General features: G+C 38.4%; 1 protein-coding gene across 2 annotated transcripts; it reads right to left on the reverse strand.

Annotated features, from left to right (window-relative positions):
* Positions 1 to 464: 464 nt before the first annotated feature.
* LOC121879996 (organic cation transporter protein-like) lies at positions 465 to 27,970 on the reverse strand. Of its 2 annotated transcripts, none has more exons than XM_042386890.1 (13): positions 27,185 to 27,970; positions 20,463 to 20,561; positions 15,896 to 16,112; positions 14,923 to 15,028; positions 14,642 to 14,745; positions 12,536 to 12,690; positions 8,952 to 9,120; positions 7,196 to 7,343; positions 4,666 to 4,754; positions 2,901 to 3,160; positions 2,448 to 2,632; positions 2,053 to 2,204; positions 465 to 1,594 (listed from the first exon to the last, which is right to left on the reverse strand). In XM_042386890.1, exons 1-13 carry the CDS (start codon positions 27,321 to 27,323, stop codon positions 1,576 to 1,578), a joined length of 1,842 nt encoding a protein of 613 aa, XP_042242824.1. In that variant the 5' UTR covers positions 27,324 to 27,970; the 3' UTR covers positions 465 to 1,575. The 2 variants fall into 2 exon arrangements, with proteins under 2 accessions (XP_042242824.1, XP_042242822.1); XM_042386888.1 differs by having other exon boundaries at positions 20,463 to 20,564.
* Positions 27,971 to 27,994: the final 24 nt, after the last annotated feature.

Here is a 27,994-nt window from a genome sequence, read left to right on the forward strand (position 1 = left end):
CGAGTGAAAAAAGATATGCATTATGTAGCCTACTGTATATTGTGTTGTCAAAGAGAAACAAATGAGACCCTGTAATTGTGTAACAGTGAGGTAGAAAGTCTGATCATCAACCTGGGACTTGGTCACATATGGCAGCAGGGTCTACCATTGGACAATACATTATGCTTCCAATATCTTCCCAGGCGGTAGTACCTCCCTGTTTGGTAGCTGCCTACTACACCTACTGTACTACCTGAGTCACCTGACCCTCGTTAACATCATAATGTTATCACTAACCTTCAACAACTACGATATTTAAGTTAAGTAATTACAGTAGTTCATCAACAATTAAGAAAGATTTGAGAATTCTATTTAGTCTTCACCTGCCAGTAACCCGGCATCTACTGGTCCGTTTTAATCGTTATTGCGGCCGCCAAATTTTATAGATTTACTGAGTTGGTTAAGGTAGCAATACAAAATACATGTATAGTATGATATTTTATTATCATTACATTAAGAATATGAAAAAAATACAATGTAAATGACACACAGAATGGGACGATATAGACATCTAAAATGAAAAGAAACTGTTTACAGAACAGTACAGCTTGTACAGTATATGAACTTGAGACAAACATTAATATTTGATAACTACAGCCGTGTTACATTATGTGAATGGTGCAGTAAACCAGTAAACAAGTGACATAAATTATATTGATACATAATTATCATTCAGGAGACAAAGAAAATCACTTTTTCAGAAAGAGATTATCATTGCCCCAATGAATACAGTACTGTTTTGTGTGTACATTAGAGCTATAATTTCTTAGTTATACAATTATCATAATTATTCTTAGTAGTTATTGTTACTAGTATTGTATGTTTATCATCATATTAGTTTAATTATTAATTTATTTTACAGCATTTGGTGTCTGCCATTATCTTCAAACTAGCTTCATTCTACATCAATATTTTTTTTTTACATTTTCTTTCCACATTTCAACATCTTTCTCAGCACTTCCATAACAGTAGGTTTTTCGTCACATTCTTGTACTGGTTGATGTCTACACATTTAATAAAAAGTATACTACTCTATTAATCATTTTTTCCAATAAAACTCTGAAGCTTCCAATGTAAGTTTTATTCTTACAAGGCAGGTAAAAAGTTGCGAGACTTTAATCCTTAAAATAGGTACAGTACCGGGTATCTACTTAATACAAAAATAATAATAATAAACTTTGTCTTCCAGTAGCCTACATCTACTATTTGTTCTTTATTGTATCATAACTCATTCAGTTAACACTAAAATATCTCCAGAGACCCTTTGAACACCTCACTGTGATAGACAACATGTATTCATAAGCTGTTAAAGACATTTAAAACCATGTAATGTCATCTAAACTTTGAAAACTAACTTGAAACGCTGTAACATGTCAAATTCTTATTCATTCTTAACCTTCCAGAGTTTTCTTGTCACATACGAAGGTTTTGCTTGTGAATCACGATGAAGAAATTACTCTTGTGCACTTGACCGCGGAGATGCTCCATCTCAGCGGTCAGTATCGAGTGAGTTAGCTTTCCTCTATCGTCTCTCCTTCAGCATGCAGGCTTGTCACTAAGTTTGGGAATAATAAGATATTAATAAATGAAATAAATAAATAAATCGAAAGGGCAATCGGATGAGCCTGCCCGTCATCTAGACCTAACAGTGTTTTAAAAATTTTTGAAAATATTGTTACATTTATGATGAATGTAAAGGTGGATCCCATAGACAATAGGTAGCAATATGGATTCAGCAAATTGAAGGTACTGTACTATATTAATATAATCTGAATCTAATGATATTAAATCAGCGGAAAGCTTCATATTATTTCGGGGTATAAAACTGGAGGAGCAGAACATTTTTCTAAGTGGGAATATATAAAAACAGAAGTGTGTGTTCTTGTAATATGCAGTAATAGTGCTTGAATAAAGCGTATAGTTTAAATTTGAGTAAAGGCATTAAAGTAATGTTGAAAAATTGTAGGCCATGAGAGAGGGAGAGACTATTGAAGGGGGGGGGGGGCTACGTACCTGGGGACTGAAACAGTAGTTTGGTTCTCCATACTGGACACTAGATCCGGCATCTTGGAGCCTTTGGTTTCCGGCAGCAAACAGGTGGCGGCGCTGGCTCCAAGAGACAGCGAGGCAAACACCACATACGTCGACCATGGGACCACGGGAGCCTGAAGTGCACACAATCAACCTATTTACCCAAGATCTAATTAAGTCTTTCAAATCACAAGTTCTCGTCACCTTGTTCATTTTCACTGAAATTATTCAGGTTATCAAAAGAAACAATCCCCCCCCCAAAAAAAAAACAATCCTTTACTTCCTTATCTTACCAGTCTTGAATGTGGTTTAGTTCATTAACATATTTGAAGTATAAAATATAAACTCGTCAAAAACAACTTTGGTTTGTGTATCACCAGAACGTCATTGATGAAGGGGCTGACGATGGAACCGAGGCGGGAGGCGAGGAGACCCAATCCAAGCCCCTGGTTCCGCACCTCCGTAGGGAAGATCTCAGAAGAGTACAAGAAGAGCTCCTCGAACACGGCAGTGATGAAGAACTTTCCCGTCAAGGCCAACGTCATCTTAACCCATATCATATCTGCCGGGAGATGGCGTCTGAGTCTCACTGAGGTTCAATTTTCCTGATAAATGATTCAGTAATGATTTTTTTTAATATTTCCTTATACTATATACACTTCACTCACTCAAAATTAATTCAAAACTTTATCTTGGGTGTATATTTCTAAAATTGGAATGACGAGCTTACACACACTACACCCTGCGATTGTTATGACAGTTTATTACCGTCCTATTTAGAGTGATGTAGAGTAAGTATGCTGGATAAACAGACAGACAGACTACAGTACCAGGTGGGATGAAGGGCAAGCCGAGCAGGACGAGGCCGGTAATAAGGAAGGAAACGATGGCTGGAGCCTTGCGTCCCAGGCGGGCTAACAGAGGACCCATCAACAGGTAAGGCGGTATCTCCATCATCCCACTAAGCAACATGTAGAAGTAAGGGTTGACACTCAAGTTGACGGCACCCAAAGCCAGCCCGTAGTAAACAAGAGAAACCGTGAAGAAGTCCAAGCACAAGGTGAGAGTCATGGTCCGCAGGTGTCGGGTTCTGCAGGGATAAAACTGCTACAGAATGGGGGTGTTCTACCACAGTCAAATCATTATATATATTTAGGAAAATTTCAGTGATATGTAATTAGTCAGATAATTATTCAATTTGCTGAGGTGGACTGATGTTGCTAAGTGAGTTATGAGGTGGACTGGTGTTGCTGAGTGAGTTATGAGGTGGACTGGTGTTACCGAGTGAGTTATGAGGTGGACTGGTGTTGCTGAGTGAGTTATGAGGTGGACTGGTGTTACTGAGTGAGTTATGAGGTGGACTGGTGTTGCTGAGTGAGTTATAAGGTGGACTGGTGTTACTGGGTGAGTTATGAGGTGGACTGGTGTTACTGGGTGAGTTATGAGGTGGACTGGTGTTACTGGGTGAGTTATGAGGTGGACTGGTGTTACTGGGTGAGTTATGAGGTGGACTGGTGTTACTGAGTGAGTTATGAGGTGGACTGGTGTTACTGAGTGAGTTATAATTGTACGCAGAGTGATCTTAGTGGTGCCGGTGTGATTTTTCTCCGAGATCTTGACCAAAGTCGCTGTTATCTTGACCTTTGTCCAAAATTTAATCACTGTCCCTGGCTGTTTTTCTTGAGTGTGCAATGTTTGATTTTATTTTGCCGTTTTCTTCTACAGTAACTTAAAGAAATACTTTCATACATGTATTGTGGAGAGGAATCACCCATCCGTTTATATAATACAAAAAATTGATTCAACAAGAGAACTTCCGTTTTGGCGGCTTCAGTGTGGCGCTGTATGGAACTGTTAGCTGCACATTACACATATAAGGGTAAACATAACAATGTGTTATCCTGTGGAACAAATTTATACCATTGGTGGTGGGATCATTATGCTCTATAGTATTGCGTGTGATAAGGGTCAATAGACGCGGCACAGCAAGTCAATGTTGATGTTATAATGTATTACTGCACTGTCCTCTCGCACCTAAGGTCTTTAAGCGCGTTGTCAAGGTTAGTGTATACTCTACACTAGTCATCAACAATTTAATATTAAACGAGATAGATGTCTTTTTAGCTGGTATGTGATGGCAGATAGGCAACACACACTACTCCCCCTGTAGGTAGTAGACATTGTGTAGCGTGACAAAATCAAACTGTGTCGTGTGATTTTTTCTGATAAAGCTTGAGTTACTTACAACAATTTTCCTAATGTAGAGTAACATAGATATGCAGGTCAGCGTCACTGTGTGTGGTCATAGTTACTTAATGTTGTTAGGAAACATTAAGGTACATTATTAGTACTGTAAGTTACAGTATACGAATTGCAACACTCACGGGAAAAAAGAAAAGCGAGTTATTCTTGACAAGGGACAGAATGATTTAGTTGGACGCCGTCAAGAGTGCCACAACAGCCCAAAGGTCAGTCAATTACTTGTACTCACAAGCAATCACACTAGTAAATTAAAAATGAATTTTCATGAAAAAGTTTCTTGGTTTGTTAATTTCAAATTTGTTAAGAGCGATTAAGGATGATGGGTAAGTTCACCTGACGATTATGAAGACGTTCTTCAGCAACCACTGTTGTAGACGGTGCTTCACTGACCACCTGCTGGCGGCCTCATCTTCCTCCTCCGACTGTGGACATGTTCACGTGACACGGTGTACATGGTTAACAGGTCCTAACCACGTGGTTTGTGGTAGTGGAAGTCTGTGTCTTATCCATGTACACCGTTAACAATGTCCATTGAATTTACCAATTGGAAAAAAATGACATATTGCTGACAAACTGACATACTGTGTGCGTAACTTTCTTTTTTAAGGAGGTCCATCTGGGAGGACAGATGCAGCAATGCATACTGTCTAGCTTACCACAAGGTAACTGTCTTTTTCTTTTAATATATGCTACCTGCCCCCCGCCCACGTGGAAGATTATACTCTGGGTCATAGTGCTGGGGTGTATACTTCTAAAAGTTATTAAGCTACAAGATAATAAAGTATCATTTCCCCATGCAGGCTCTCATAGATGCCAGGAAGGTGTTTGTCAGACTGAATCGTAGGATCTTAACTGGTGAAATATTAGACAGAATGACGGCAAATTATAGATTTCTGAAATTAATAATATTGTGGTCTGTCTAACAATGGCTCTCAGCACTATGGTATAATACTGCCCTATATTAATGTATGTAAATGGGGGTGTTCAAGGTAAGATTATCTCATTATACCTTTTATAATGTTTCTACTAATTAACTAAATTCTATCCAAGGTGAGGTGATTACCTTATTAAAAAATACCTTGTTGTATAAACTTACTGGTGGTGATGCCTGGATGATGACTGTGTCCTCTGCTCATGTTCTTGAAGTTCGCTAACAGATATCAAGCGTTTGTGGATGAATATGAAATCTTAATGACAATAAAAAAGTGCATTGTTATCCATAAAAAACCCTCAAGTTTATTAAAAAAATTCAACCTCACTTCCTCGGCTGTTCGGGGTCACGTAATAACACGCGAAACGATAGGAACACACACTCCTCACAACACTCATCGTAACAGTCACTTGCATAATCAGTTTTCTCCTGTAGCGTGGATGACAAACTGGCATTATAGAGAATAGAACTTGAGAACAAATTTATAATGTCATGATATACTGAAGCAAACATGAAGAGGAGACCTTCACTGTCAACAAATGTAAAATGCTTATCTGTGTTAACGAAGCATAAATTATAGAGTTCAGTATATAGGATGTTGAAGCCTTAAACAGTATCTTTGTCGTAATGTTAACGCAAAGGCAAGAAATACTTGCTTTTATTTAATTATAAGTAGGAGCAGATCAAACATCAAGTACCGTAAACCTGGATATTTCTGTTCTAACAATACCAGTACAGGAATGATGATGAACACTTTAATGATAAACTCACCACAGGGCTTAACATTCGATTGCTGTCAAATTAACTATTATATACACTCTCAGATTTTACCTTCACAAATGGATGTATTGCCGTGATATTAATTTTGTTATGTAATTAATATAATGCCAGACTGTCTCCTTACAAGACTGGGAGGTAGACTGTCGTCCTCCTTACATACCGACAATGGTGCTGATTTATCCCCAAGATACAAGGAACTTGTTTCAAACCTTTCAAGGCTGTTACCAGTACACACTGTGCCTCGTTCAGTGTGCTAACTGCTAGATAGCCACAGTACTGATGTGAGTTGAGTCTCTCTCTACAAGACTGCAGTCGCCTTAACCCTTTAAGGGGCAGTGTCCCCCTATAAGGTTATACTGTCGTTGTTGCTTCACGTGGGAGAGTATAACGACAGACTTTTCTATTTATCTCAGTTTACTTTTCATACACATTGTACTCACTCACTCTATGACTGAGTCAGAAGGTTCTTTTTATCTTTTGGATCATTTTAAGATTAGCCACCAGCTTATTTCACTTAACCTATATCTCTTAACGCTACCTGGGAGGGTTAGGTTAGGTTGGATTAGTCCCTGTATACAGGGACGCCATCTTGTTTCAACTGAGCCGTGGACGGAGCACTGTACTGTTCCTTGACTGCCAGTAAGTAAATAAAATAATTTGTATGGTTATCTTCGCTCACTCACACCCAGAATGGCTTGGTATTATAGTTAAATGCTCCTTATACTCAAATTGTATTTTTCTTAATCTAGTAAAAGCGAATATATTGGGAACTGTGCATTTCGAATTTTGACTATAATTTTCTGTACAAATATACAATACATTTACATTGTGTAAATGGAAAACAAAATCAGCAATGACCAGGTGATAAGCGACAGAATCATGCCGGTTCACTGGGTGTAGATTGAAACAAAATGGCTGCCAGTGATCACGTGATCTTATCTTCCTCAACCCTTCATGTAGTTAATCTAAGTATACAGTGACTTTAGATTAGGTTAAGTTAGGTCATTCTTAGGGTGATTAATTTTCAGGTGAAATAAGCTGGGGTGTCTAAGGTTCATGTGTCCCGATAAAATAGACTGATTTCTATATTTTAAAGTAAATTACATCACTCACGAGAGCAGGTTTACAATTCTGTTTATGTGGACAACTGACCTGCACGTAGAGATCACTCATAATCTTTTCGAGAACCAGAGCAGAAGGGAGAGATTCGCCTTTCCATCTGGCAGCCCTGGCCAGGACGGTGCGGGCTTGGTCGTGGTATCCCTTCACTATCAACCATCGCGGTGATTCATCCAGGAACCTCAATAATAATGATATTAATTCAGTAACATCGTCATGCATGTTCACAAATGATTTAGTATGTTTATAGACAATATACATATATATAGTTCAGCATGCATATAGAATTATAGATATTGCAGGTTTTATACAGTTCATTATGTATATAGACAATGCAGGAATAGAGTTCAGTATGTATATAGACAAAGCAATTACACAGTACAGAATGTATATAAACACTGTGGGTATACACTTCAGGATGTATATATATTGCAGATAGACACTTGAGCATGTATAAAGACATTGTAATTATATGTAGCCTGACTGGTCTATACTTAGTTTAGCCATGCCAGTGTTGTTGTTATTTTCCATTCTGTATCTGTACTTTTTTGGCAAAGTAAATAAAGACCAGAATCAAATAATCCCAAGTTGGGCAGATAGGGGAACACGTCCAGTTATAACGTCATAACCAAAAGAGATAAAGGTCACCCGTTAGCCAATATAGACTGGAAAGAAGTAAATATTATTATCAAGTTAAAGATTCCTGTCATGTACTAATAGATTCTGATTAAGTTTCTAAGGTGATGAAAATATTGGGAAAGTTGCCAATGTGTTGGAGGATATGTACAGTCCCCGTCACTAGTGCGTTTACAGGGACTCGTCATTTAATCATTTTACAAATCATTGCATTGAATATGTTTACTATTGCGAGTTTCCTTCTGTCGAATGTAAACAAACTTTGGCTGCCACACTGCACAAAACCTGATGATGAGCCCCTGTAAATGCACTAGTGAAGGGGACTGTACCTGTAGATGGGAGAATGTATCTATGATGTATTTGGTGAAGGGGCACTGATTGAGCTTCTGTTGTGAGATAATCAACAGTGTTTGTGTGTGTACAGATGTGAACTACGTAAGCATCTCTACCATTCGGAGTACCATAAACTGTGAGCAGAACAATGCAACATAATTTTCTACAGTGTAAAGCTTCGTATTTGGCTTGAGTTTATTTTTTGTGTGATGATCTACTGTACATTACCTTAAAGCACAACTCATTTCCAGAGGTCATTTTCTGTTGAGGAATTTCTCATCCCATCAACAGCCTTCACACTGTATAGGCTATACATTTCTTGGGTCATCATAAGGTCCCGTATTATCATGATATTTACGTCTGTACAGTCACTCAAAAAAGTGATCGATAAACTTCAGAATGAACACTGCGACTACTGTTTTCTTCGAGGGTTGCTAAAATCCTTCGTCAGTTGTGTCATATTTTCTTAACACAATTTTGTGTAGATAGTTTTTTGAGTGACTGTACATGAACGAATCTTATACAAAACTCAGACAATTCAGTGGCTTCCAACGTTTATCTCGGGAACGACGATAATGCTAAGATATTGAAGTATGTAGTTACTGGATAATTTAAGTGAAGTAAACAGTCATTTTATTCTCTCAGTAAACAAAACGCGTCGCTTGTGTTATGAGATGGCTTGTTACTCTAATAATAACGAGAATGGTACAGCATTAATCATATTGTGTTCATTGTTGTTACAAAGTATTTATATACAGTATTTTTTATGTTTTGTCCCATAACGGTCAAGAACATTATAAAGTTAACAGACGATAATTACCAAATGGCAGGAAATATCAGGATGCCGGGGAGGGAGATGAGCAACTGTAGGTTCCGCCACTCCCTCACAAAGTAACCGAAGACTCCGTAAAGCGCAATGCCCAGCGCCCACGGCAAAGCCACCATGATTCCCAACACTGGACGTAGGTGGCTCGAGCAACTTTCCATCACTGTAACATCATCAATCATGTATTTACAACTAGTAATTTTAAAAATGTCAAAATTAAAGTGAAATTCCGTGCGTGTTAATTATTATGGGATGTCTGTGGAGAGTGTAGATATATGGAAAATGTTTTGGCACATATAAAAGATTATATATAAATGTTTCTAACCTATACGTGTCATAGTGACTTATATGACAACCATGTGACCAATGAGAAGGTGGATATAATGTACTCCTATATTCAACATAATATACTGTAACTAACTCGAACCGCCAAAAGCTCCCTCCAACAAGATGGCCCGTCAATTATACCAAGCCATCGTGACGTGGAGTAGCATTAATTCATCAAGAAGTACTAAACCATTTATCTGCGAACATCTTCATTATCACGCTGTTCTCTGTGTTACAGTATATGATTCAACTCTGTTCATCTTTCCCCGAATTTATTGTTTATCTCCCAGTCATTTCTACATTACACAAACTGGTTTTACTGGGTTATCCTTGGCTGAATCGACTTACTATTTACCATTGTATGTCTGTGTTGTCTATGTACACACTCACCAAAAACGTCTCGAGCACATGGGCATGGTGGATGTGAGATTGAGCAGAATGGGGCTTGTCATCTCGGAATGGTTTTAGATTCTTCGTTAATTTTTCAGATTGCATAATGCTTATTTTCGAAAAGTTTTTGGTGAGTGTGCGTTATTTGTATGTACGGGATGTTTATGCTTGCTATGAAGGAATTAGTGTGAATTCCAACGAAAATTTTACAGAAATAAAAAAAATAAAAATATTCAGGTGTTCATCTCATCCATGAGTATTTCAGTTAGCAATGGCCTTAGCACCCGAAAATTACAGAAAATATCAAATTTAATTGTTGATAAGCTAAGGTTCATCCTGTCATGGTCACATTGACTGCTGGTCTATGTCAAACCTGTTGATTCTTATTATACTTCACGTCTGCAAAACATACCTAGGAAGAAACGCGTAATACACCAAGGATCCCTCTCCGTAAGTCCCGCCTTTTGTACTCAGTTGTCAATACATATATTCCACTTTCTCCTGGCAAGCTCAATCTTGAATTAGTTTATGTAAATCAACTTAAGTAATTCGCCAGACCCATGTCAACTGAGGGTCATCTTTGAATGTGTAACAGTTGGTTTGTAAGTAATTTTTGTCATTGCGTGAGTAGCCACCTCTGGCAAATCACGGGCATAAAACCCTGAGTGGTGTCTGTGGGAAAGGGTCGCGGAAAGGGGACGTGATTGCTGCCCATATCATCATTGGGTATGACTTTGCTTGGGAGATTGGTATCCCCGCATCCCCTGAGCAATGCTCTTGTGCATTAAGCAGAAGACCCAACAGCCGCACCCTTATCCACTACCTCCTAAGATGTCCCCACACACAACGCTTCCGTGACGCCTGCTGGACCACCACTCCACGACCCCCTGACGGAGACACGATGATCCTCCCCATACTGGCCAAATACTATGTAAATAACATTGATTATGTGTTAAAGGAATATCCTTCCTTCCTTAGGCTTTAGTATGCCCCTTTATAATATTTATACTGTATATACTTGTCACACTTGCCAGATGCTTTTGGTGTTATTGTACAGGGGTACCTAGTGATAGCACTAGGATCCCACTTCCTCTATCAAGGAATAAACAATTGAAATTGAAAAATTGAACCCTGAGTGGGAAAGAGGAACAGCCTTTTACGTAACGCTTCTACATTTGTCTCAGGTATGTAAGCGTGTGTTCCCCGCCGATATAACCATTCAGTTTGACTTAATCAATTTTGTGAGTATCAGTGTTCATGTTATAACAGTGTAAGTGTCATTTACTCAGTGTAAGAATTAATAGTAACGTAAATGTCGTCTGACATTACGAGACGAAAGATTTGTTGTGATTGAGTCATCATCATGCTTCCTGTGACACTTCTACATTTGTCTCAGATCCAGTGTGTCGGTTATTTGAACACCCCACCGACTGCCTGGAGTCAGTGGATACCTAACAGTTAGCTGTAGTGGACGATGTCGCTGATTCGGCATGATTAAACTGCCCCAGTCAGCATCGTGGGGCTGGACCCCAGACTGTCACCACGTGTCAGACTACTGACACCGGACCATAACAGCAGTCGTTAGTTGGAGACGCCAGTTTTCTACCCTGGAACACTCCTGGAAGTTATATGGTTCGCAGTGTTTGTTGTATATGATTGGGGATAATTATCTGGAATATAATTATCCCATGTTGGGTAATGAACCCATGTACTTGGTATCAGCAATAACGTGTGGTGTGTTGTGAGTGCATCTCATATGTACTAACAACAGTGCTGTGAAGGTATCATATGTAAGTTTGTCTTATAACTGTATGTAATGTAATGTAACACCAGAAAGGTGGTGAGAAGTAAGAGTACAGTGTCTAAGTGGAGTAAAGCCAAGGGGTCTGAACCTTGGAGTTGTATGTTAATGACATCTTTTTCCCTACTTTGATTTCATATTAATAAACCAGTTTTTAGAGTATATTAGGGGTATTCATTTCATCTCGGTATGCCTTTACTGTGTTGTGTCCAAGTGACCTTGATACCAGAATTACAGTACCCATGTGCCTAACCCTCGCCATGCTACCAAAAGAACTGAGGTTATGTAGTAACCATGAACTGAAATATGTAGACAGAATCTATTGAAGGAAATGAGACAGAGAGAAGTATGAGATTAGAATTTAAGGGTGGCCTCGGTGGTTCAGTAGTCGTAGTAGAGTCGCCGCCCTTACAATGGTGGCAGCTTGTGCCTCCGCCCTTACAATCCTACTACTACTACTTCAACTATTATAATTATTACTTTACCAATTTTTACTGCAACTACTACTATTGACGATAACATTAAGTATTGGTACATAAATTTCAATGCATAGCCAATACCTTTCCTCCCACACACTTCCTGCCAGTCCTGCTTCCCACGACACGGAGAGGAAACGGGAGACTGGAGCGGTGTACGGTACATTTAAAATGATTATGTAATGTCTACAATGATACCCTTAAGAACACTACATATGATCTCTGTTGTCACCATTAATTTAATCCACTTATAGTAACCATGCTGTTCCCAGCTGTTACTATGATAAAAATAATAATAATAATAATAATAATAATAATATTAATGATAATAATAATAATTACAATAATAATAACAATAATTTTAATAATAATAATTATAATTATAATAATAATAATAATTATAATAATAATGATAATAGTAATAATAATAAGTAGAAGAATAGACAATATAAAAAGCAGTAATGTAATAATAGTAATAATAGCATTAATAATAATCAACAACATTAACAAAAATCACAATAATAATAATAATAATAATAATAAAACGATAATTATGGACAGGAAAATATTATAATGTGACTGACCGAGCACAAAGCCAGCCTGCAAGCTTATCATATGCATCGCTCCCAGGAAAAATCTCGCCGTCAACACTGAGCTAATGTTGGGAGCCCAGCTTAAACCTGTGGCGATGAGGGCGTATATCACAACAGCCATCTTGAACAGCCACCCACGCCCGTACCTGGAGGCGAAGTGTGGCTGTGAGAGTAATGTTGATGTGGGAGGAGAGAGGGTGGGCGAAATGTTAATAAGGGGAAATATTAGTTAGGAAAATTTTAGTAAGGGGACCGTTAGTTAGGGAAATTTTAGTAAGGGAAATAATAGATTTGGGGAAATATTGGTGAAAGAAAAATATAGTAATATTTTTTTTTACGGGAATTAGCCCACCCGGGCACAGGTCAAACGACCCACAACGGAGCCTGGGGGGCGAAAAAAAAAGAACGGAAAGAAATTGAAAATATAGAAAAAAAGGTTATACTGTATTAATCTACACCACGAAGATGCCGGAAAACCAGCTTTTTAAAGTGAGACAGATTGTAAGAGCATGGAAACACAGAAGAAGGCAGAGCATTCCACAGTTTGGCTGTGTGAGGAAAGAAGGAGGTACTATAACGGGTTATTCTCGTGTGACCGACCATCCACAGAGAAATGGTGGGCACCGCGGGCAAGACGTGTGTTACGAACCCACGGCCTTGCCGGCGGTACACAGGATGCCAAATCCACTGAACATTGCCCGTTAAAGTACCTGTAAAAGAGAGAGAGTGAAGCAACATTGCGGCGAAGAGAAAGGGGAGATAGATTGTCGACTAAAGGAGGAGAGTTAATAAGACGAAATGCCTTTGATTCCACCCTATCTAATAGTTGGAGAGAAGAAGAGCCACCCCAGATATGAGAGCAGTACCCCAAGTTAGGAGTAATGAATCCCTTATATACTTGGAGCAACTGCTCAGGAGTGAAGTAGCTGCGGCATCTGTACAGCATTCCCAACTTTCGGGAGGCAGCTTTTTTTATACTAAGGATGTGTGATTTCCAGGACATATTGGAGGAAATGGTGAGGCCTAACATATTTATTTCAGAATTTGGGAGGATGATAGCGTCCTGAAATGTAATTGGTGGGAGATCGTCTAATTTACAAAGTGTAATTGGTAAATATTGAGTTTTGTTACTATTGAACTTAACCAAGTTTGTACCTCCCCATTCAGAGATGCTGCACAGATCCGCGTTGATAGAAGTAATGATATCAGTTCTAGAAACAGATCTAGTTTGAGAGTTACGAGGAAGGGGAAAATGTGAGGAAGAGTGAAGAGTAGAATCATCAGCGTCAATTAGAATGAATAGAATAATTACTAAGTAGACAGTACTATACTACAGTAAGTGAGGGCCCTACAGTGAAGGAACTGCAGTAAGTGAGGGGCCTACAATGAGGGACCTACAGTGAGGGACCTACAGTAAGGGACCTACAGTGAAGGACCTACAGTAAGGGACCTGCAGTGAGAGACCTACAGTAAGGGACCTACAGTGAAGGACCTACAGTAAGGGACCTACAGTGAAGGACCTACAGTAAGGGACCTACAGTAAGGGACCTACAGTGAAGGACCTACAGTAAGGGACCTACAGTAAGGGACCTACAGTGAAGGACCTACAGTAAGGGACCTACAGTGAAGGACCTACAGTAAAGGACCTACAGTAAGGGACCTACAATAAGGGACCTACAATAAGGGACCTACAGTAAAGGACCTACAGTAAGGGACCTACCGTGAAGGACCTACAGTAAGGGACCTACAATAAGGGACCTACAGTAAGGGACCTACCGTGAAGGACCTACAGTAAAGGACCTACAGTAAGAGATCTACAGTAAGGGACCTACAGTAAGGGACCTACAGTAAGGGACCTACAGTAAAGGACCTACAGTAAGAGATCTACAGTAAGGGACCTACAGTAAGGGACCTACAGGAAGGGACCTACAGTAAAGGACCTACAGTAAGAGATCTACAGTGAGGGACAAAGAGACAAGAACAAGGACTCCGAGTCTCACACAAGGTCATGAAGAGAAAGTAAATAATGAAGTTAGAAAGAAGAAAACGAGGAGCCTTAAGTACGAAGCATCAAAACGCAGTGTAAGCCGCCCATACTTGTCTGACAGATGACCACCAACGGGCGACCCAATAACACTGCCAAACATATAAACACTCTGGTATAAAGGCGCCAACACCGACTTCCCACACACTAGCTCCATCTGTGCCAAAATTTAACACTATTAATGCAATCGTTCCCTGTGAAACTCTAATAGTAAACAGTATATCAGGTGTAAATCACATATAGGATACAGGTTTTATATATTATGCCGTTTATAATAGTAGTACTTTATAATGAAGAGATTGTATTGGGCGTGATGTCGTGGTTTGTATAGTACCTCAGAAGTAACGGTCGTGGTGAAGGTGGAGTTGTCGAAGTTCCATTGTGTACAGGATTCTTCCATCACCCCAGCCGAAGTGTTTACGTAATAGCTACAGGTATCTCTATGGAAATACACAAAATTATCATCAAAAACAGAACATCATATCACCAAAAACAACAATCATAATAAGAATAAACCAATGCTGTATTTATAATAATCATTTTACAAATAATAAAGGAAAAATACCGCAAAAGTACAGAGTAAATGATATAAATTGAGTTGAAAAATAAACGCTCGTAAGGAATTTTCGTAAGCACTAAAGGTGTAGCGCACGTGTGTCCAATACTTGCCAACAGTGCCAAGAAGGCGACAAACAAACGGACTTGCCAAACATACTGTACACTAGACACACGTGGCAAACAGAGATGATAAAAGCCTTTATATCTAGCTCAACTTACGCCATGACACCTGCTTGTATAAAAAATAATACAGTAAACTCTCCCAATAACGGACTTATCAATAACGTAATGGGTACAGTCAACCCTCGCGAAGCCCTGTCCATTATTGAGAAGAATCTGTTATTGAAATTATTCGCTATTAAGAAGTCCGCATCGAACCCAAACGAGATACAACAGTCCGGGTAAGTCAGTTTGGAGACTCATTCCTGTGACTCAATGTGGCCTATGGCTCATCTGAGAACGGTTGGTATGCCTGGTTGTGAACTGACTCTCAACATGTAATAATATATGTTGCTCGTCTGTATCGTATTTGCGGGTAAAAAGAAGTAAGTTAACCTCCCCAAAAGCTTCCTCACAGAGCAATGGTAAGAATTCTCGTTCGTTTAGTCAGATTGTTTGACGCTTAGAGTGCTCGAGAACTTTTTGTGCCGAGTGTACAGTACTCGCTTCTCAGTCTCAAGGGCGAGAGAAAGTCATTTAACACTTGATATCTACACACACAAAAAAATAGAAAAAAACCGTATACTTACACTGCAACAACATCTATGGCCTCGTGTACTAAGCCCGTGATGTTAGCAGCTGGAAACTCGTTGACTGTCAGGGCACCAGAGGTAGATGATGGAAGACCGAGATCGTGAGGGAGGTCAGGAGACAGAGGGTGGACGCCAGAGGTGGCCATGCAGGTATGGTTTACGTGAGGCGCCATGAAGGCTCCGGCCATAGCTTGGAAAGACAGGAAGCCATACCCTGAGGAGTAGCAGATACAGGTGTAAATTTGAGTTAAAGGTTTAGTGTCCAGTGGTGTCGTGTTCACTTTGCACCCGACACCATCTACAAGTAGTTTTGTTGTCTCATATATATCCAAAGAAAAGATGAGGGGATACTTACCCTATTGCTTGTAGAAAAGAAAAAAAAATAAAGAAATCAAAGAAACAAAAGTGTCAATGTGGCCGTGTCCTCAGGGAGCCAACCTATTGAGAGCAACAAGGACTTATCCACTCACAAACTGCCATAACCTAAGCTTAATTCACCTTTTGACTGAATCACGTTAACCTCAACTCACCTAATCTAAATTAACCTAAACTAAGTTAACCTAATCTAACCTCACCTAGCTTAATCTAATCTAGACTAACTTAACGAAATCTAACCAAACCCAATTAAACGAAATCTAATCTAACCTAACCTAATTAAACCAAATCTAATCTAACCTAACCTAACTTAGCATAACACAACCATATCTAACCAAGCCTAACTTAACTAAACCTAACCTAGACCCCCGTCCCCCCTCTCTAGGTAGGGTACTAAAAAGTCAGCCTTGCATAATGTGTATTAGGAGTAGGGTCGTCGTCCGCGATTGAGTTGATACTACCATAGAGATAGTAAGTGAGTTGAGTGGGTGGGACAAGAGTGAGTGGGTCGGGTGAGTGGGCAGGAGATACCACCAACAGCTGTACACACGCTTCAGCTGTTGTGGTCTATATTAGTCATTGCTGTAAATATTCCGGTTTCTATTTTTTCTTTGTAGAAAAATATATGAGGTGTGTGTGTGTGTGTGCGATAATGGTAATAATAATAATAATAATAGTAATAATAATAATAATAATAATAATAATAATAATAGTAATAATAATAATAATAATAATAAAAGTTTATTAACAAATACAGGGGGAGAGAGTCATTTAAAATGGAGTTTCAGCGCAGTTCTAGCAAGGAGTGAACACACAGGTTATCTATGAGTTGTTGATGATTTTCACAAGGGTTTAAATGAGGCTGGTCTCATAGCGATCACTACGTGGTTGTATAGACTGGATGCAGCTAGTGTCGAACAGCATTCCACAGACGAGGGATCTCAGGTGGGAGCAGGAGAGGGTGACGATGATGTAGTAGCTTACTCCCAAACTATCAGATGAGGTCATGATGATGGTGTGTGTGTGTGTGTGTGTAGCCAAGTGCTTATGTTCGTTAATTCGAGTTGCCTGTGTACATATTCTAGGAGTGTTTTTGTTTTCGAACATGTGTCCTCTCCACACGCTTGTGTACACTTGGCATGGATTAAATTATTTCGCAACCGTTTTTTTTTCGTTTACTATTTAAAAATTTGTTTACGACTCCCGATCCGGATAACTTGTGTGTAGCGACCAATACCCATTAAGGCGTTACAATATGTACCTATACATTCTTGGTCGATTTTACGGAATAAACATCTATCTATCTATCTAATCGACCTACTGTTTACCCATGTTTGTATACTTGCACTGTCTCGGTGCAACATTTGTATACTTGTACTATGTATATTGAATACTTGTATAATCTATATACTGTACATGATGAATCAGTGTAAACTTGTATGGCATCTTTAATTAATATCTATCTATCTATCTATGAGGTGCATTATATCATGTTTACGTAATTTGAGACTTAAAACTGACGAGTGCTTTTGTATGTATTTAGCATGAGCCGGAGGAGAGGTCGAGGCAGGTTGTGAGGCAGTACTGTTCAAATGGTTTATAATCAGCGAAATAGACCGCACCCACATTAACTCACTCTTACCGTTATTTACTAGCCTTCACTCACTCTCAATGTCACACTCACATTCATTCACTCTCACCATTATTTACTCACATATAAAGAGATAGAGAGGGAGAGCGATAAAGAGAGGGAAAAGTGACACCATTTTCAATATTCATTATACTTTAAGGGTTCTCACGTGTGGCATTTCCTATTCTCATGAAGTTTAGTTCCCCAATATATTCCATTCAGGTAAAAATATATATTATTACGTGCGCGCAGCGCGCGCGCGCGCGCATATGTGCGTGTACGGATCAGATGTGCATCTCAAGCCCTCGGCAGACTCCGTACCCGTGTCTTAAGCTGTAAGAAGCTAAAATTATCTACAAAGTTGCACGTATATCGAGCAGTGGTCCTCCCCACTCTACTATATTGCAGTGAGACATGGGTCACATACAGGAGGCACCTCAAGGCACTCGAAAACTTTCACCACCGAAGTCTAAGTTCCATCCTCCGAGTTCACTGGGAAGACAAGAGAACAAATGCCAGTATTCTCGCTGACTCCAACTGTAGGGGCATCGAGGCTGCCATTATCCATGAACAACTACGTTGGGCTGGCCATGTTACCCGCATGGACAATAGCAGACTGCCAAAGCAGCTAATTTACAATCAAACCTGAAAAAGTGTCAAATCTACCCCATCACTTGGGAGACGATCCACCCTGTAACGCTTGGAGTAGCACCACACGAGGTGTCAATACTTTCGAGTTAGCCCGACTCCAAACCGAGGCAGACAAGCGCCAACACCGGATAGACGCTACCGCCGCCCCTCCCGCACTAGATGTAGCCCTCCACATGTGCAGCATCTGTGAACGACCCTGCCGGTCCCGTATCGGCCTCTTGTCACCTCAGAGCTCACCAACGAAGGTGACATCCTTCATAACTCATATCATTTTATCAAAGCTGGATGATCGTCAAACTCGATTCCGATTGACAGAAAAGTAGTAGTGGCAGTTGTAGTGTGCATTCTCAAAAAACTTAACTTGCATTCCCTAGAAAGACGAAGAGTGCGGGGAGATATGATAGAAGTATTTAAGTGGGTGAAAGGAATCAATAAAGGAGATATAGATAAAGTTTTTATAATATCCGAGCAGGATAGGTCTTGTAGCAACGGATTTAAAGTGGATAAGTTTAGGTTTAGGTCAATCTCGACTCGACAACAGTAATAAGAACTAAGCTAATTACAAGTGTTATTGCATTAAAGAACTTGTTTTATCACGAGTGAATCACAATGGTGATAATTCTTCTATCTCTCACTCTTTTATTAATTTTTCTTAGTATTTTCTAAAAGTTATATAACGTAATGAAATATTGAAATTTTAGTCTCTTTATAATAATTATTTATTATTAAATCTTTATTATATTCTTAGTATTATTGTTTGAAAATTCAGGCAGCGAGAGACGATTTCCCACGCCCCTTGTCATCATCTAACTCCGGTTTTTATCGCCCACATTGGTAAAGAGATCATGTTAGAAGTGCCTGCGTACCACATATTACAACAAAAGACGCTTTTTACCCCTTGAGGGTCACATGCAGATTAAGCACCCCTTGATGCTTAATTATCCTAATTCTACCTAGAGGGGATGGGTTAAATTAGATTAGGCTATGTTATGTTATGTTAGATTTGGTTAGGTAGGTTAGGTTATGTTTGGTATAAAAAGTAATGCAGTCTAGGTTATATTATGATAGGTTAGATTTGGTTATGGTAGGTTAACGTCAGAACAGTTTAATCTCAAAGCGAAATAACCTGGGGTACAGAATTTTCACGTGATCCCCACTACATAAGAACATAAGAAAATAAGGAGTCTGCAATAGGCCGGTTGGCCTGTGCATGGCAGCTCCTGTCGAGAGTTACTACCACTCTCTATCATCCATGAATCTATCTAGCCTCCTTTTGAAACTTTCCAGAGTTCCCGCACTTACTACAAAGTTGCTAAGCTTGTTCCACTCGTCCACCACCCTATTTGTGAACCAGTTTCTTCCTATCTCCCTCCTAAACCTAAACTTATCCAACTTGAATCCGTTGCTCCGAGTCCTATCCTGCTCGGATATTATAAGAACTTTATCTATATCCCCTTTATTGATTCTTTTCACCCACTTAAATACTTCTATCATATCTCACCGCACTCTTCGTCTTTCTAGGGAATGAAAGTTAAGTTTCTTTAACCTATCCTGATATGGAAGGTGGAAGGTTTCTAAGTCCCGGAATCATCTTTGTCATTCTTCGCTGCACCGACTCTAGTGAATTTATATCTATTCTATAATAAGGGCACCAGAACTTTACATCTAACTCAGCTGGGCACATGGCAGAATTTAGATCTTGAGTTACACATGGCACAAAACAGACGTCTGGCTAACAACATTTTTTAAATTTAGATAATGATTTATGTAGCGTACAACAGAAGAGCTTGTATCCTGTAAAATATAATGACTGTGAAGAATGTAAAATGTACGAGATATCTTGGTCACATGTGCATTTTGGCGGTTAGTCATTATGGTAAATAAGTAAAAGATTTAAAAATAACTTACATATGGCGACGACAACAGAACAGTACATAGTCCATTTGCCAGCACCCAGACGATCGAGTAACCCGTCCAGTCCTTTCACTTCTTGTTCAGGCAGCTCATCTACTGTACAGGAGAAACATCAGTTACCGTATGTTCTTCGTTTTATTTAATTAGTTACTGAATAATATAGGCTGTACAGTATCACGTACATATACAAAACACGACCACTTGAGCAATTCTCAGTTGACAAATGCTACGCTTTACATAATGCTATAATGTACCGCATTTGGCGCGCATTATATAAAAAGAACTACGGCGGCGCCACACTAGCAATTTTTCCGTCATTTCCTGGCATCGATTGTTTAAAGACTTGTCATTTTTTCTGAGAGGCGCCCTGTCACACATGCAGAGAACTAGCGCGCCAATCTTTCCGTGTTCCTCATTTGTAAACAGACCGCTCACTGTAAACAAATGTATCTGATGTATTTACGAATATCAACACCAATAAAAAATTACACAAGTATTTTACTAAACAAATATATTAATTTACTTATTTTACGTGGTTTGATATTTTTTATATATAAGTATCATCATTATTGAGTATAGATGTTTACTTGGCCACTGAAATTGGCGCAAACGATACGTTTCGTCTGAGCAAGGCACTAGAAAAATTGACAACTCTTTGAAAAAACGAATGAAAAGGGGAAGTTGACGGAAAAATGCTCCTTATTTAACGTTACTGGCCATTGGGATAATGCTGAATTGCCAGTTCACTCGTCTCACAACCATCAAGGCTCGCCGCGTTCGAATGTTTAGCAAAGTTTTTCTACTCAAATTGAACCATAAACTCTTAAAACAAATGCAATATATATATATATATATATATATATATATATATATATATATATATATATATATATATATATATATATATATATATATATGCTGATAACCACAAGGAAAAAGAAAACACGAAGTTCCCAAGTGCTTTCGTGTAATTCACATCTTCAGGGGTGAGTACAGACTAAGGAGAAGTACAAAACAAGGTATATATATACAGAGGAGGGTGAGATCAGGTCCACAGTGGTCAGGTATTAGGTAATGACCCTACTAATCTTTAAAAAGCACCGCAACGGTCGGTAGTCAGATCAGAGGGTAAAGTGACCCAACCTTCTCACCTGGTTACAAATCTTTTTAATTACAAAATTGTCCAGTTTGTACTTGCCATTACTCAAATTCATGTTGACTGCTTCGGTATATATACTAAAATATTACATCAATATGCACATGTGACATATGGACAAGAAATAATAAAACATTAGATACGATTGCTAAAGGAATGACAATCCAGACGAGACAGTTTTCCGCGCAAAGTTGTCAGGAATGAAACGGACAGAACAACGTTCAGTAAGACTTGTGTTGGTGTATGGTAATGCGACAGTCAGAACCTCTTAGTGATTTATAGTTTTGCAAATACGATAGATATTTATAAAAGGATTAAAAGTGTTATAAATACGATAGACAATAAACTGATTGAAAGTGTTACAATTGCGATAAGATTTATAAACGGATTAAAAGTGTTACAAATGCGATAGACATTTATAAACAGTGAATTAACGAGTTGCAAGATGGATAACTAGTGTTGTAAATAAAAGTTACTGATAATCATGGTACAACACAATAACAATCATGGCTACTCATTACGAAGCTGATATCTAAGGTAAGTGATATTGGTTTTATGTTCACTATGGCCACTTTTATACACCCTATTAATGTTTGATATTCTTTATTGAGTAAAAATTCATAGTATATGCTTACATAATAATTCTTATTAAATGCCACTTATAATATTAATTAACATTTTTACCTTAATTATTTCGGAGTGAGCAATCGACCGAGGTGAGTTATGAGCGTGGAGTCCATACTATGCCGTAAGCGGTTTCATCAACACTGCCTGGACAATTTCTATTCTTGCCAGACCTGATGATTATTTTATGAAAGTGACCGTGTCAGTGTGTAGGCCATATATTGTTTTATATTCGTCTTTCTTACTTTGTATGTGTCATCATGCTTTATCAAGAGTAAAACTGTGTTTACGTACATTGAAAATTAATGTGAATCATGTGTGACAACACATATATTGCCATCGGTGTGTGTGGGTGGCGGGGGGGGGGTGTCAATATGTGCGTTTTGTGACTGGTGTAACGGTCAGCACGCTTACCTCGCAACCGAGTGGACTCTGGTTCGATCACCGGGCAAGGTGAAAAAGCAAGTTTCTTTGCGCCATTTGCCTCTCTACCCAGCAGTAATTGGGAACCAGGGCTCGTTTACATAAAATTTTTATGCTAATGACATAATAGTAATGTTAGCTAGCAGTAAAATTTTAAGTTCTACAGAAAGCTTAACTAGCAAACTTTTACCGCACAAATAGTTGTTTGTTAAGTACCGCTAAAAAGCGCTAAGGATAGTAGGAGTTCATCATATAAAATGGTCTCATAGCGGAATAACCTCAATAAAATTATGAAGATTAATTTTAATATTTACATTTATATACATTTTGATCATTAAAATGAAATAAAATCTAATCTATGCGGGTTGAAGGAAGATTTATTAACCAAGGATAGTGATCGATGGCTTTTCCTTGCCGTGCTGTTTGTAAATCAACGTGTTATTGAGCAAATGGAAGACTCAACCCCACGAAAAAGGAAAACCAGCTGGACAGCAGTCCAGACTTTATTATTGGTGGATGCCATTGAAGAGAAAAAGTTAATATTGAATGGCTGCTTGAAGGCTTTCCTGAATAATTAAGACAAAAAAAGGGGGTTAATTTTCGTTATCCACCCATCACATGAAAAATATTTTTTTTCGCTAGTTTTCTTGCTGTTTTAGATGATTCTGACATTTATCTTTGGGGAAAATCACTTTTTTTTTGTTAGGTTAGGTTAGGACGTGGCCTGTTAGGTCAGGTAACCTAACCTAAGTGAACCTAACTTTTTTTAGTTAGGTTAAGTTACCTGACCTAACAGGCTACGCCTAACCTCCTAGCCTAACTAAAAAAGGTGATTTTCCCCAAAGATAAATGTCAGAATCATCTAAAACAGCAAGAAAACTATCGAAAAAATAAATATGTTCATGTGAAAAAATGTGGTGGGTGGTTAACAAAAATAATCAAAGAGGGCGTGGCTAGAAATCACCGTGAAAGTCAATGCTGTGTTTCCTGGTGTGGTGAGATCAGTGGCAAAGTGTGAGACACGCTGGTTCTCAGTATTGTCCAAGTCAAGAAAGAAGATCTCTGCTATAAAGAGGTAATACACACAATATATTCAGATTATATTTAATATATACACACTATATTCATTAAATATATTTTCCCTTTGCCGATAAATGCGTTGCCGCCACTGATGTTGGTTCGCCATGGAACCAACTAACAGACCACTATTACAGGACTTAAAAGTGCTCCCGAGGTTTTTTAACTTAACAGTATTATTAAGGCCCTTAAAAGTTTTGTGTGTGTGTACTATTAGTGCTTAACAGGAAAATGTCAGCCTTAACAACTGTTCGGTAGCACTTAAAAGTTTTGTGTATACCGGCCCTGAATGTTAATCGATTTGCGGATTGTGTTCCGGGGTAATGGTTAGCCAGTGCAGTTGGCGAGTTGTCCGATCTTCTTGGATTATTCCTTGACACTGTCACAGAGCTCGTTTAACATTGGGTGTGGATCTGTGGTTGTTTTGTTGGCAACAGAGTCTATAACAAATTCACTCGTAGGGCTGGCCATCATCGAACACAAGGATCAACCAAAATCTATTTTCTATCAGTACTAAAACAGTAACCATCACTAACATGTACTCACTCAAAAAAGTATCTTTGCGGAAGGGTCCCATGAATTTCAAAATTAATACTGCGACTCATGTTGAGGTAGGGTTGTCAAAATCTTTCGTCGGTTGTGTCATTGTCTAACAAAATCGTAAAGATACTTTTTGGAGCGCGTTACACACCAAATTCTAAAACTTTTTTTCTACCTTCGCAGTTCTAGCTCACTTTAAAATAAAACTATGTATTATGTAAAATAAAATATGCAGAACTATATTCCCTGAAGACCACAGGGGAAGCCTTGTGTGGACCCTGCTCGGTGTGTCTCATCTTCAATTAGAATATGACTCCAATGTATGTGATCCACTGACCCATATATGCTGCTGGTGAATGTGATGTATTTCCTTCTTTGTGTACGAACCTCTGTCCTGCGTGGCAGTGAACAGTGGCATTACCCACATGAATCTGACCTATATATAGTGTCAATGAATATGATGCATTCTTTGTGTACGAACCTCTGTCCTGTATGGCAGTGAAAAGTGACATTACCCACATGAATCTGACCGACGCATATGTATGTATGTGTGCGTGTGCGCATGTATATGTACGTGTACATGTATATGTGTATGTATATACGTATATGTATGTATATGTGTGTGTGTGTGTGTTTACATATATGTATATGTACTGTCAATGAATATGATGCAACTCTTTGTGTACGAACCTCTGTCCTGCATGGCAGTGAACAGTGACATTATCCATATGAATCTGACCTCTATACATTTATAGTTGTTAATGAATATGATGTATTTCTTTGTGTGTGAACCTCTGTCCTGCGTGACAGTGAGAAGTGATACCACCCTCAGTGTCAAGACCTGACTGAATTACTCAGAATAGGCAAACTGTACTACAAGCTCTGCCAATAAATTTGTTAAACTAAACTAATCAACCCCATAATGATACAGCAACCCGAATGGAATAAATACTGGCAAATTTTATTTTCTCGGAAGGAAATTTTTAACATTTCGAGTTTCGACGTTACAATCCACTCTAGCTAAGTGTCTGACTTAAAATAATATTTCAAGGCCTTCATTTTTGTAAGTTTCATTTAAAAAGGTTAAAGGTGATACTTCTGGCAATGGAGGGCGTCCAGGCAGGCACGCTAAGAGCGAGTCTAAAGTAATTGCGACTGTACTACACCTTAGTCCCGCTAATATGAACACCCCTTGTATAAGACACTGATATTTCACACTTCCTGGAGACTATCTCCCGAATATTGCATATAAATAGATTTTTTCCGAAAACAGAAAATGATCAAGCGAAAAAGTTTCGAGTAATCCAAAATAGTTAGTTTTATCGCAGCACGTCTTGTTCCGTGTTATGTACTGGGTATCATCTTGTTAATATTTGACACTAAGTGGACCAGAATGATCAATACTGTACTAGATGTAGTAATGGGGAGAATGAAAAAAACTAAGCCTTTTTTTTTTTTTACCACAACGCAGATTAAAAGTTATGCGAAATATTTTAATCAGTACACTATAATATTTAACGCATACAGCCATTTATTTGTGCCACTGCAGATTTTGAATATACGTATCGTTACTTTTTTCCTCAGATGTCAGGACCATTGCTGAAAGCTCTTACTGAGAAAAATGAAAAGGCCACAATGAGTGAAGTTACTTTGGTCAGGCACTGCATATTGTGACTGCATAACTTCGCTCACAGTATGTTTGGTAATTATGCCACACACACACATTAGGAACTATGGTCCCTCTTCTTCTGTTTATCAATGTTTCCAGATTTTATATCTCTAGGGACTACGGTTATAATTTCATTCATCCACCTCAGTGTATGGACAGTAGCTGTAACACTTTCAGTAGTAATGATATTGATCCGAATGGTGTCCGACAGCAGGGCTGTTTTTAAGTTTCAGGAAACTTCATATTAAAAGTGGCTGGGATGTTGCTCGACTTTAGCTGTGTTTTGTAGTTACTGTACAGTATATTGTATCACACTAACGATGGTATCATATAAATTAGGTAAAAAACTATGAACAAGCATCTTCTTGCTACTTGTAGAAACTGACAAAATTTATAAAGTTGGTAAAACCTCGGTCAGTTTTTAAGTGTCTAAATAGTTACAAAATATAGTACGCCATCTCGATATTTACATAAACAAGGCGACGCAAATTGCAAGTTGTCAATTTAAGTTTGCGTAAAAGAAAGGCAGAAAATGGATTTTACATTTATTATATATCCAGCCATATAAATGTTTACCAACACTTGGCCATTATGTATGTAATCCTTTCATTACCCAAGTGGCCGCGTCCATACAGATATCTAAGGGATCATCCTTTGCAGCATTAAGCTTAGCTAACGTATGAAAATGTTAATCTAAGAATACTGAAATACCGTCTTTTCCTTCAAATATTATGTTACTGTCTTGGTTTTGTAGTTACTGCCCAATTATTTTTGTATTCTCTTCAATTTAAATGCACACATCAATGATATTTGCACGCTGTTATTCACTTTTCTCTTTTCGTTATATAACAAAGTCTAGACTGTTTTGAGTGTCCTGGTGGTCTAGAGATAACGTTCCCCTGTTACACACATAAGATCGTGGGTTGAGTCCTGGCGGGGTGAGGTTTTTGATTATATGTAGAAGTCCGAGCACTTTATGGGCTAATGATATATATATATATATATATATATATATATATATATATATATATATATATATATATATATATATATACGTAAAAGAATAAATGTAATGCGCTTTTTATTTTGATGTTAATATTGAAGTGAATCGTTGCAGGTCTTATTATTTACTTTAAAACTCTTACTTCTCAAATGTTTAGCAGTTTTATTTTTTAAATAATTGTTTACATATTTAACCGAGAAAAATATTTGCAAGGATTTATTTACCTTTTAGTACATCGAGGTGATGCGAATCTTTACGTGGAGACGCATTTAAGTCTTGATCTGTTAAGTTATCCGAGTCCGCTGTCTGTGGTCGCGAGCTACTAGGGTGAGGCACATGATGTGGAGAAGCGTTATGGAGCATGAAGCCGTGTACGTTGCTGGTGCTCAAGTGAGGACAGCAACGACACCAGTCCACCACACAGTCGCGCACAATGTAAGTGTTGCCATACCGCGGTCACAAGTATTCTTAGAGTGTAGATGTAGAAACTTCGATATTTTAGTATCATAGATACTCACAAGCAGGGGTTAATTTAAAAATGTTATTGAACTTTTTATCTTTGCGACACATTACGTAAATACTTAACCAGCGTATATAGAATGCATAATGGCCATATCTTAAGATTAAAATACTGTAGTAGCATGCAATGTACACAAGTATAGATAGGGAGGAACGAACAACGGCAGCTGACTGATTCGTTAATTGATGAAAATTTATAAAACTGGAACAAAGTGACAAAGATGGAGAACAAATTAGAATTTCTGATGAAAACAACTTTTTAAATTTATCTCTGTATAAGCTAAAGTTTCGTGGAGATAGTTTATTAACCCCACGGTTACTGGGGTCGCTCTGTGCTACATGAAATCGTCTTGTGTTAGCCAAATAAAATATAAAAAGTGCCGTCTCGTAGTGAGGATCATTGGAAATTCCCTTTGATATGATGGAATAGTTTATGAGTGACCACTAAGAATTCCACATCTGTTTCTGATTTTATTAATAACTCTCATTAAATAAAGTGGGGCGCTGGATTTTGT

Source organism: Homarus americanus, unplaced genomic scaffold (genome assembly GCF_018991925.1).
Source record: "Homarus americanus isolate GMGI-L3 unplaced genomic scaffold, GMGI_Hamer_2.0 scaffold30108, whole genome shotgun sequence".
Classification (NCBI taxonomy): Eukaryota; Metazoa; Arthropoda; class Malacostraca; order Decapoda; family Nephropidae; genus Homarus; species Homarus americanus.

Bases quoted from the DNA above. Each gene is read 5' to 3' on its own strand.
- LOC121879996 (XM_042386888.1), bottom strand. From the start codon at position 27,323: ATGCTCCATAACGCTTCTCCACATCATGTGCCTCACCCTAGTAGCTCG. The intron at 14,746-14,922 runs GTACTATACAAA...ATTTTGGCACAG, and splicing joins CCACGACCGTTACTTCTGAG to ATGGAGCTAGTGTGTGGGAA. The intron at 3,161-4,665 runs GTGAACTTACCC...TTATCCCTGCAG, and splicing joins AACGTCTTCATAATCGTCAG to AACCCGACACCTGCGGACCA.